The sequence below is a fragment of the Pempheris klunzingeri genome, chromosome 3 (genome assembly GCF_042242105.1).
Source record: "Pempheris klunzingeri isolate RE-2024b chromosome 3, fPemKlu1.hap1, whole genome shotgun sequence".
In the NCBI taxonomy this organism is placed as follows: Eukaryota; Metazoa; Chordata; class Actinopteri; order Acropomatiformes; family Pempheridae; genus Pempheris; species Pempheris klunzingeri.
The window spans coordinates 14,986,472-14,999,168 of NC_092014.1; the positions used below are offsets into that span (position 1 = coordinate 14,986,472).

The window sequence follows — 12,697 nt, forward strand, 5'->3', positions numbered from 1 at the left end:
ACAGCTACGGTGGCACGCTCGGCTCACTGCTCTCTTCCGTATTTACTTCCTGCAAGGCTGTGGGTTTCCCTTCCACCCTGTTGTCCTGGCTACTAGGCCTGCTTAATTTGGCATCTGGTTTTTGGCAGAGGAGAAGCTGTGCAGAGGCCAAATGCACGCAGAGGGCCTGGCTGGGGCAATCCAATCGATAAGGACACACTGCAGGCAAGGAACAGGTGCACCACACACTCTGAAGCAGAGTTCAGTCTCTGCTGAGACGGCTGTGTCGTAATCTGTTTGGGAGAGATGGAGATAGGCAGGCAGGCAGAAGGCAGGAGGTAAAGAGACGAAGAAGAGAGAGGGCAGGAGTGAGAATGGGAGTGTGAAACACACGCTTTATACAAACAAAGTGTGTGTATTCACGTTGGCTTGTACAATAGTGTTTATTTGTATACGGGAATGTGGACTGTTTTTTTTCTTTAACAGTATGAAATCTATTTTCTAAAGAAATGACGTCCAACAACACACATATTGATTCTGACTGAATATAGAATAGGACTGAATATAGAATATAGCATTGATAGCACGTTTTGTGATTGTTTGCAAAACACAAACCATTGAATTCAATTCAGTTCCAAGTAAACCTGCTCTCATTTTGACAGAGCTGAATCATTCCAAGTGATGTGAAGACTGAGGTCTGTCAAGGATGTTGCACTAAAAGGCATGCACACAGAGAGAGAAACACACATACACACACACACACACACACACATCCTAGTGTGACAAGCCCAAAATGTGCTGAGGGTTAGTCTAATCAGTGATCTGGTGAAAGAGGGTCTCCACTTCAACCATTAACTCTTGTTATTCTTCCACTTTAGTGTGTTTCCAACATTTCCTGCACTGCTTTGCCCTGTCGCTTGATTGCAATCTGGTGCCTAGGAAGAAAAAAACAGAGAGGAGAGGCTAAGTGGGGGAGGATGGTGTAAATAAGTGGAGAGGGGGTAAAGACAATAGCAACTCCATGCTTGACTTCCTTAGGAAATGGAAGACTGTGATTCCAGCCATTAAGAGTTCAAAGGTGAACCTTTAAATTTCTCTAAACTGACAGAGTGGCATGTAGAGGTCATCCCTCTATAACTGTGTATTTAATAGATTAGAATAGAATGCCAGCGTTTGATTACTCTCTAATTACGATTGAAGATATCATTTCTGACACTTAAACATTTGGCTGCAGTAAGCAGTGGGTTAGTATAATTGAGTTTTTATTTGTGGATAGATGGATTTCACTCTGAGTTAACTGTAACACAAAAAATTATGCTTGAGCAAAATGCATTCAAACTGTCAAATCAATGAAGACAAATGCAAAAAATACATATATATCTTTTCATTCTGTACAGCACAATTTAGGTTGGCAAAATGAGTTGTGCAGATAGGTGCAGAGGTTTAGGTGTTTGTTTCGAAGCGGCAAAACTGTAGCAACAGTTTTTTTAATTTGCAAACTGAATATTGCAGATGTATGTAAAAGCACTGAAATGATCTTGCACAGTGAATGACCTTAACATAAGGTGTTTTGATAAAGTTTAAGTGATTACTATAAAATACTTGTAATCAATGGTAAAACAGTGTATTTTTGTCTCCTGATTATTTCTTTAACATTTACTTTATACGGCAGAACAAAAATACCTCAAGTGTTGCTTGGGAAACTTTAATGATTTCATACCTTTTCCTGCAAATTTCAGTGCGCTGGTTCTATCCTGCAGAATATGTAATCAGATTGTCTCACCTGAGCTTAAGAATAACTAAAGAGATCATCACCTTAAAGGGCTAAAGTGAGACAGCACTAGGAGGGTAACATGTAGTACTTGTAACACCTTAAGGATGTGAAAATTTGCACCAGAGAAGACTGAGCAAAAAACACAGAGAAGTGTAGCATGAGAAAACAAGAATAGAGAGAGAAAGAAAACAAGGGTGAAGCAAAAATGGGTAAGGCAGCATTTGCATGTTGGGATCTATTCAGTTTTAGCCCTGTTTTCCCCACCCCTCCTGAAGATGCAGATAACATGAATTATTTTTGCGACTTTGTTGGGAAAACTTTCTGAAGTGTGGCAGACTGAACGTGATAAATTATTCAAATGTTTCATCGGAGCCATGCTGCTTGCGTGGGGCAGGCCTCTATAATATGCATGTAAGAAGACATGATGAAACAACTTCATAAACACTAGAGAGTGAGAGAGGGTTTGGGAGGGGGGGTGCAGGGTGGAAGGAAAGGGTAGTGCAGAGACAAGTGACTCTGACTCTGTGTAGACATTCCCGCACTAGGCCTCTATGATATATACATCTAAGGACACTCGATGAAATAGCCCTGTGTGATGTGGGAAAGAGTTGAGTGCAGAAAAGGAGGGCAGATTAAGCGGGAGATAAGGACGGCTGAGAGAAAAACAATGGAAAGCAGAGTTAACGATAAAGACATATGAGAAGGGGAAGTATTGAGATTCCTGCCATTGTGAGTGTATGTGTTTGTGTGTGTGAGACAGGGAGAGAAAGAATGGATATTTAACAGACAAAGAGGAAACACAAACAGACAAGGGAAACAATAAATGTAGGGAGGCAGTTCACTTTCTTCTTACCAAGGGAAAAAGAATATGCTTTTCTGCTGCATGCTGCATCAACGGTGTGATGGAATACATAGGAGTAAACCTAAATCTATTAGCTGTTGGCCTAAGGTGAACTAAACCTTGCTTTTTTATTTCATCCCTGTGATATTTAAATTCTTATGCTTAAAGCAAACCTCATAATAGACAGGACTAAGTTAGACTTCAGTGTGGAGATCAATTCGATACTTATTTCAATACCTTATACATTGAGGGATATAAACTCTTTCTTCCTAAACCCTTTTTGCTTATTTATTCTCAACCACCAATGCTAGAATATTGCTTAAATGTAGAGGTGCTCATTTGGCTTAAATTAAGATATATCTGATCAAAATAGTACTTTAAAATACCTAACCCTACTGTAGATTAACAAAGAATATAGGGAATCTGCAACAGTGAGTCCAAAAAATAAACTGGCTAGTCCAAATGGTGATAATATTTCAAAATGATCGTATTCTAAAGCATCCAGTGAGCTGCCTTTGTTAGCTAGTTGGACAGACAAAACACAGTAATTGGTGCTTTCTGTGTTTTACCCCAATTACACACAGTGCTCAGTGCCCTACCTCGGCCTTCCCTTACTCCCTGGCCCATTTCCTGTCTCATTTTATATGTTTAAGGAGTCCATATGAGCTGAAACAAAAGCAGGGCAAGCATTACGCTACATCAGTAATGAGTGGAAACCCTCAGAATGGCCCCTTTCCTTGGCCTGTTTCCTGAAAGAAAAAAACACCAGGGCTGGAACACAGCAAGTTTGACCATAGTCACCTTACAGAATATGCTAAATATATTCATAGTGATCCTAAAAAGAAAAACACCTTTCTTAGACAAGTCTGAAGTGCAAAATATAGGGTCTGAATACAACAACAAAATAAAACTTGAATGAATCGACTCTTCGCCTCATTTTCCGAAGAATGGGAAAATCATGCAGTTAAAGTAGTTAATTTATCCCTTGTCTTCATTGAGTGAGGGAGCGAAGCGAGGAGGAGAGTAAAGGAGTGGAGCAGCATTGATTCTATGTATTTATCTCCGGCTGGTCAGCAGCCTGGCTTGTTGCTGTGCACTGGAGGTCATTCTCCACATTGAATCCCCATTGATCTCCTCTTTAAAGCCTCCTGAGACACCCAGAGCTCCATTATGAGAATGATCACACTCTCAAGCGTACACCAATAAACACATGTGCACGCTCATGAATAGAGAAACACAAACTCATACTGTAAGTACTTCAGCACATTAGGACAGGGCCATGCACATCATTATGTATGCATAAACACACACATACACACATTTTTACACCACAGCCTCCGTTCACACACGCACACTGATCGGTAGAAACCAAGTTTAATGCTGCCTCTCTCTATAATTCCTTGTACTGCGCCTCCTAACTGCGTGTAAGAGCATGCATTAATTCAGACATCATTTAATAAGACACGCAGCCAGACTGCCTTGACCACTCCATAGAAAAGTGCTGAAAGGCAATTACGTTGGGCAAATAGCCCTTCAGGCTCCAGGGGCCTAAGCCCTTCTATCCAGAGGAAGGAAGGAGGGAAGGGTGGACTCTAACCTCACACCAGAGTTAAAAGAAAGTCACTCTGGGTTAGACAGTATTCCTTGCACAGTGATGCTAGTTAAAATCTGCATTGGTGGTTGATCTAAATCACCTGGGTCAGAATGGGTCAGACACCGTACAGCTTAGATAAATAGACATAACTATAGGTTTCATACAGAAGATCGGCATATGATGTTCTGTTTTTTAACCAAACCTCAACCTGCATTTCATCTGATTTCCTAATTCGAAAAAAAATACGATCATCCCAGGGTAAAGGATAACTTCACCTGAATTACTTAAATGTTCTTGCTTGTCTCCAGTGGTATCTAGTCATTCTGCCACCAACCCAACACAGAGATCAATGGTTCATGTTTGTGATGCTCAAAGGATTTCAAAGCTACACTTAAAGCAGCAAATATACTTAATATTTGTAAAGTTATGGGACTTAAATTCCTAAAAATGATATTGAATAAAATATGGTAAAAGTCTTCATAGAGAGGGGAACTGCTTGGTGATAATAATCTGTTGGGTTTGTCGCTGTGAGCGGCTCCTTTCACATGATATGTAAGCCATTAGATCTGCTCTTGACATAAAAATATTGATGAGTGCAGCTTTAAAAAATTAAACAGCAAAGTGCCTCTCCAGAGAAAATGTTCTGGTTCATCCAAATACCTCACTGGCAACTATTTTCATTAGAAATGCTTTCTAATGAAGAAATAGTAACTATGAAAACTGCTGATATCGTGTTCTAGCGGTAATATGCGTGAAACTTCATTTGCAGATTTGAGTATCTGTGAATGATCACAACCAGAGATAAACCTTTGGCAGCAGCCTCATATGGATAAGTCATCAATAAACAAAAACAAAAAAAGAGTCAAACAAAGGTGTCTTCCGATTGTAATCATAAACGGTATCAGCTCCTCCTCCTTCCAGACAGTCTTGGCTCCATTCTTGAAGAATCCATTATGATTTGTTAAGAAGCTGGGGGAACTAAAGAGAAGGCTGGCAAGTGGTACAGTAAAAGGCTCAAAGCATTTACAGTATGTAAGGCTCAGCGTAACATCACAAGAGATCGTCCTCTGAAAGATCAAGGTAGTCTCTATGATGTGTATGTGAGTTGGTCTTTGCTTAAGTAAAGCAGGAATAGCAACTCGTCTACGATTTAAATGACATTACAATATCGAGGACCAGTTCTTGAAATATTCTCCAGCTGCTTTTTTTTTCATTCTTTCTGAAAACATGCAGATGTCATGGGTGGGACAGTCATAATTGAGAATCGTGACAGCACAGATGGTGCTTTTCTTTTTCTTCCTTTTTAAGTCATTTTACAGAATTAATTATTGGAGGAAGATTAGTGGCTGTAAGCATTCCTTATGTCAAAACAACAACAAAAAAAAAGCATTTATCATTATGATTATTAAAACGAACGAATATTAAAAGCACCAAAAATATGCCAGGGTATTTCATGTGAAGATTTAAAACTCAAATCAGAGCCTGTCCAATAAAATTAATGGGAAATGTACAAAAACATCATATTTTTCATCTCATAGACATTGTAAGTCAAAAACCATGAAGAAAAAAGAGATTAAGTGCTACTACTAGGAACTGGTTTGAAGTTGGGACCTACCATTGTTGCCAAAGTCCAGCGAGTACTTGACCACGTGGTAGTTATTCCACACGTACAGCAGGTTGTCTCTCGGGTTGTAATCCACTGCAGCGATGTACTGGTAGGAATTAGGGAACGGTATGTTAACCGTCATCTCCTTGCTCTTATCGGTGCTGTACATGTAGTCGATTTTGTTCCCCGTCCCTTCATTGTCGTCATCTTCATAGACGGTTTTCACAACGTACAGGACTCCGCAGATCATGAAAGCGTTGGAGGCCGAGCGTTTGTCGTAGCTGGTGTCCCACGAGCCTTCAATGCGCAGAGTGTACGGGTTGAGCTGGCTCACCACGATGCGCCCGTTGTTCTGCTCTGTTGCGTAGATCACCCACAGTCCATTCTCGTCCACCGCTAGGTCAATGTCCGACTTGCCCCCCCAGCGGTATGGTGAGGTGTCATGGTAGTTTGCATTGGCAATGATGGCCTCACCACTCTTGATGCGAGTGCGCAGGTCAAACTTTACAATGTTGCGGGTGCGCTCCTTGTTGAAGAACAGCGCACCATCATAGACGACAAAACCGGTCCCATCTACACGATGTGGGAGTTTGTAGGTGGTGGTGGGACGGCCTGCTATGAAGTCCTCCTTCGACGAGTACTCTGTCAGTGTGTCTGTGCGGTACGGCGTCCAGGGCATGTAGTAGATCTTATCTGAGGCCTGCAGTGGGTCTTTGCACCATGCACCAGACTGGTGATCTGACTCAAAGAGGTGTTCGCTTTGGTACACTCCTCTCAGAATGCCAGGGCAGAGAAACACTGAGGGACCAATGACAACATTTTAACATTAGATAAATTGTTATGCAGTTGCTGTAAAATGTCAACTATTCTCTCTAGATTTTCTGACAGTGCCTGTGAAATGTTTGCCTCTTTTCATAAATGCTACATTGTGTTTTAACTTAACCTTAACCACCAGTGAGTGACGATGACATGATAAGCTTACTGTGTTGTGATTTGGATGTTGTATAGTCACTGTCATTCTTAAGCACGGCAACAGCATGCCTCCTATTCAACAGATAATACCCAGCTCTCACAGCTACGAGAAAAAAAAGAAAATGGCACATTTTGTTCTACTTCCCCCCTTTTCCTCTATTCCCATTTCTCCTTCCCTCCCCGGCTCCTCATTAGTCTCATAGCTCTTTCTTCCTTTCTTGCGCTTTCTATCTCTGTCAGGAACAACCAACTGTAGAACCCAACACGTCTTTTATCGCCTGCTGTTTCTGCAATTGTTACAATAATTCATTTCCCACTCCGCGCTTGGTATTTCCATTTTGGAATACTGGGGTCATGTTTTATGAGTGATGTGGGAGACACAGTAAATTCTGGGAAGCCAGTGCGACCTTTGTAATTTAACTGGAATGCTGTCACACACACACACACACACACACACACACACACACACACACACACACACACACACACACACACACACACACACACACACACACACACACACACACACACACACACACACACACACACACACACACACACACACATACCAGATGTGCATTGTGGTTTTCCCATTCCTCCCAATAATATAATTCCAGATCCTACACAAAGGGCTGGGAATATTGATTGAATTTTCATTGGCCATTCAAAGCACTCGCATAATTTTCATATCACGCAGAAGCATTTGAAATATTAAATGTCAATGTAATTCTCTGTTCATTGGCTCATCATAAAAATGTGCTCAACCCGTGGAGAGTTTGTTAAGTGACATTCTATGCGATACCATGGAATAATATGGGCCTAGAGTGTGTCTAATGAGAACCAGTGTTTCGAAATTGCCTCTATATGCTATGATCAAGCTGTCTTAATATAGCAGCAGTGACTTTGAAAGGGATGTCAGTCTGCCAGAAGGTACAAAACGCTGCAGGCGCTGGCATCAAAAAGTGACACCCAACCCGGATTTTGAGCATGTGTGCATGTGTGAATGTGGGCGTGCTTGTTTCACAGACTTACCTTTTTGTTCTACTTCTGCATGAGCCATAGGCAAAAGATTTGAAGGAAAAAGAGAGAGAGAAAGAAAGAGGTAGAGACAAGAGACAAAAATAGATTAATGATGCAATAATAAGGAAATCATGATAATACAATCTCAGATCTTCATAATCGTTCTCATATTTCATCCTAACCTTGTGAGAGTGCCAGGATGCTCTCCATGTGTGATTGGTAATAACATTACGTAAGCGTCTGAGGGAGACTGCACTGCAATGGGGAAGCTATCTGACAGTAATGCATCTCACATATGTAACACACACAGACACATATGGGGGTACAGACATACTCGTGCCATGCAGACACAGCGAGTGGGAGAGGGATACTGACCGCAAACACACAGGAGCACGGAAACAAAATGGGAAAACGCAGACAAATTCATAGTATCCTTTGTAGTCCTTTCCCCACTGAAGGGCAAAATACAGCAATACAAAATCACCTGAGATAACTTGCTCTTTAATGTATGCTAATAGCAACAGCGCAATGAAAACCAGAAAATTGATTTGATTACTGGGATTGCATTTCAGTGGACCAGCCAAAACTGCCACATTAAAATGCTTTCTGATGCATAGTGGGTGAGCAAATGCTTTGTGTATGTCACCTACTCTGTGTGACTCTGCGTATGAGTGAGCAATCATCTGTGTGTGGAGGTGGGAGCACGCTGAATGCACTGGTTTGCCTCAACCCCAACACCAATTCCCTGTCTATTACATTCAAAGCTTTATCCTTAGAGTTTCGACGCAGGGTTGTAAGAATCGCCCCGCAATGAAATGTGCGCACTTGCTCGAAGCCTCTTAAACATATGAATTCCATTCCACCTTGCTCCCAAGGGAACTGAGTGAAATGTGAACATGGCAGAAACCTAATCCTGCAGGCAGTGCCCTTGTGTCTTTCAAGACCGTTAGAGACCCGCTGAATGGAACTGGTCCCCCGAGACAAGAAACGAGGAGAGGGGAGGAGAAGGGAGGAGAGGAGAGGAGAGGAGAGGAGAGGAGAGGAGAGGAGAGGAGAGGAGAGATGAAGAGTCACAGACAGAGTCCTCAAAGGAAAAACATTTGGAAGGACTTCCGGATGGCACATGTTTATATATAGCACAAGTGCACTACATATTGCACAGTACACGCATAAATTCTTTAACACATTAAAGCCAAAACTCATCATCAACCACAAGACATACACAAACACGTGATGCACAGAAACACACAGATGTACGCGCACACACGCATACACAAGCAACCATTAAATCCTAGGCTCATGAAAAATGCATGGTAACTAGTGCGGCTTAGCACAACTCCCGATAAATAAGCAATCTCTGGAAGGAGATCGTGTTAAACCTAAAACAAGTGTGTATATGCGTGTGCATGCATGTGCTTGTGCGTGTGTGTTGTGTAAGTGTGCTGTTACAAGTGAAGCTTTAAAATGGTTCACCACAAGGAAGCAGTTCCCTTGTGAGAAAAGCCGGGAAAGAAAGCAGATAGTGTGCCGGTGCAGGGCGGTGTGTGCGATGGAAAGGCAGATACTGATGTGCCAAATGCACACACGTACTTGCACACACATTTTTAAACAATACAAAGAGACACATTGTGGTTGAGAAGACGGGAATTAATGACACAAAACAACAAAGATGTCACATCACCCAAGTCTCTTTTCCAACCTCCCAGACACAAAGGAAAACACTCAGAGTTCAAGGTTGCCAGCAAGTAATAGATTTCAAATGAAAAAGTGTGGCAGCAACAAGTATACCAAATGGCACACAAAATGTCAAACAAATGTCATTCAATTTGTATTGCTGCTCGTTGTTTCACTAGATTAGCGGATGCCTCTGCTGGTGACCTCATTGCAGGATTTTTTCCAATGCCTGTTTTTAATCTCCATGACAAGGATGAGAAATTAAAGTTTTTTTCCCCAAATCAAAGAGAGCACAGTTCATCTCTCAGTGCACAGAATCTGAGCAAGCGAGCATAGGTGAGACATTTGTTGAAAGGTTTTCGCAAAGGTTAGCTCAAGCATGCAAGATGATGCAAAAGACGAGATGTGTTTTGTGCCACTGCTAATTCAGTGCAGAGAATGGCTAAAGGAAGTAGCGAGGAAATATGGAATGTGATAACTTGTTTGGAAACAAGGACAAGAATGTCCTTGTTTCCAAGAAAACCTCAACAAGAACGCATCTTCTCTCAATCTTTTTCTCAGCGGGATTCATAATTGAATTCTGCAGAGGTGCTTCATGTTTTTATCCATCCAGTATCTTTGACTGATCATTTGCAAAACCACTTAGACTGCACTACTGAATAGTTAGTTCTGCAGCTACAAGAGAAAAAAAAAAAAAAATCTGCTCATTTATTCATAGCCAGGCTTTGAATGAATATTAGAAAACAATAGCAGAACAATAACATTAACAGCTCAGTTGTGAGAATGTGCTGCCTGTCTAGTTTCACATTCATTAAAAATCATCTAAATATTCATTAATATCTGTGTTGGTATCTTCTCAATTTTTCAAAATTGCTTTAATCACATGAACAGCTTTGACATCATACCTTGGATGTCTTTTTCCCTGCCTCTTTCTATTTCTAATACACACACACACACACACACACACACACACACACACACACACACACACACACACACACACACACACACACACACACACACACACACACACACACACACACACACACACACACACACACACAGAAGCAGCATTAACCTGACTGTACTGCAGTGTAAAGATAATTAGCATTTTTATTGAAAGCATATGGGTTATTAAGTAGGTATTCGTCTAGGAGGAAAGGCAGCGTGTGTGTGTGTGTGTGTGTGTGCTCATGAGCGTGTGTAATATGTGTGTATGTGTGGGGCGGCAGACGAGTGGCGACAGCAGCCCTACCACTATTATCTCTGATCTCCAATCAGCTCAGTCGGCTAAAGCCCAAGGTCATTTATGGACACAGACATTTTCTTCGTTCTCCCTCCATTATTCTATTCTTTCTCACTGTCCTCTCATCCTCACCTGCCATTCCCTTCCGTCATTTCATGCTGTGCCTTTCTCCTTGTTCATTCTCCCTGTTACGTCCTCTAGATTTCCACCCCTTCCCCCGTCCCAAACCCTGTCCACCTCTCACGCTGTGTCTTTTATCAGTTAATTCATTCTTTCTGTTCCTCGTCTGCTGGCCTCGTCTAACCTATTTCTCTCTATCTCTGTTTCAGCTGTCGCTCTCGCTCTCCCGCTCCCTCACTCCGTCTCTCTCCTTCTGTCTCTTTGGTTCTTTTCCATCTTCCCTCGCTCTCTGTGGGAAACACAAAATTGCCTGCATATGTGTACACACACACACACAAACACACACACACACACACACACACAAACATGCAGTATACTGTACATGCACATACAGAAAGAAACGCACGCTCACAAGGATGAGCAGTTGTTTCCACGACAACACACACACACACAGTCATACAGTTCTTCTCCTGTTATCACGATGAAGTTATTCCAAGGGTCCAATCTGACAGAAGTCCTTAATTGGACAAACAAGAAGGTGATTTTATCTTTTAATTAGCTTTCCTACTGAGCCAAGTTCTATTGTCTTAAATAGACTGCATGGGTATTGCATAACATATCACTGGCTTTTCTGATTAATACATTAAATGTGGTAGTGGGCTAATTGCTTCATAATGGCAGTTGGAGAGCGAGGGTCTCCTGCATGAAGATGAAGAAATGGATAGATACATTCCAAAGTGTTTTTCTCGCTTCTTCTTCTTTTTTTTTTTTTTTTTAAATGGATAACTGTGAATGAAACAATACAAATCAGCGCATATCTTTTTCTGCAGCATAGCTTAATTGTGTAGATTAAATGTATTCATGTGTGAGAGCTGCCTCGGAGAAGCACTCTGGACAGTCGTGTGCTAATGTATGGATATTTATAGTCCGCCTGAAGTGTTATGAGCAAGTACTGTATACACAGGTGGCTAATTACTGCCAAAGCTAGCTGGCTAGTTTGGCACATGACTGCCACACACTCATACCACAGAGAGTCAGAGAGAGAAAGCAAGAGAGCACTTGATTTTTAGCTTTGGAAAACAGCCAAAAAACCTGCGGTGCAGGGAGGAGAGATGAAGAGCTGTGAAGGTAGCGCAAGCCAAAAATCCTCAAGAAAAAAGGAGGGGAGATGGAGGGGCAAAATTTCCCTGAAAACTGAACCGTGCATAATTTAATTACCTGTTTTACAACCCACTTTGAGATTTGTTTACAATATCCATGTAGTGGGAAACATAACAGCTCTACTTCAACGTCAGTGCTCAGGAAAAGAACATCTACGGTATGAAGTGGTGTCTCTTTGAAGCTCACCTCATTTTCTTTCCGTGCAATCAGTCTTGATTAGCAGCTGGCCTTAGAGGTGTTCACTAGGGGTCAGGTGTTTACCCTCAACAACCAGCACTACCAGTGGGGGCTTTATGTTGAGGGACACCCACTTGAGTTATGGATGTCCCTTGATGTTACAGCCATTTGTGTGCACTAAAGCCAACCATGCCTTCGAATGTAAATATGATGATTGGTTAAAGTTGCAGCCAGTGAGAGTTTTAGGAATGCGACAGTTTGAGTACACTGTCGTATATTTCAGAAAACAAGCCTCTTTTATCGATCCGTCTTGATTTATGGCAACATTTTGGAGATATATCACCGCTTAATGTCTTGCAAAACGTATCTCTCACAACAGCGCAGCTGACAGCATTGATTTGCTATGTCAAGCAGGCCAGCTTGATCGTAGACAGCTGGATCGCCGGCCTGAATGTCAGCGAACAGGAGAATCTTATTCTAAGATTCGGTCATTATTAAGCCTTTCAAAGAAAATTGATTTCATAAATATTTGA

At 41.7% G+C, this 12,697-nt stretch overlaps 1 protein-coding gene across 1 annotated transcript in view; it reads right to left on the bottom strand.

The window, feature by feature from the left end:
• Positions 1 to 12,697, bottom strand: part of adgrl3.1 (adhesion G protein-coupled receptor L3.1) — a 93,323-nt gene that overhangs the window by 44,997 nt on the left and 35,629 nt on the right. Inside the window, exons 5-6 of the mRNA XM_070854726.1 lie at positions 7,799 to 7,813; positions 5,804 to 6,592 (exon numbers count right to left, since the gene is read on the bottom strand). Of these exons, the coding sequence (XP_070710827.1) occupies positions 5,804 to 6,592; positions 7,799 to 7,813 (804 nt within the window). The remainder of the gene's footprint in view (positions 1 to 5,803; positions 6,593 to 7,798; positions 7,814 to 12,697) is intronic.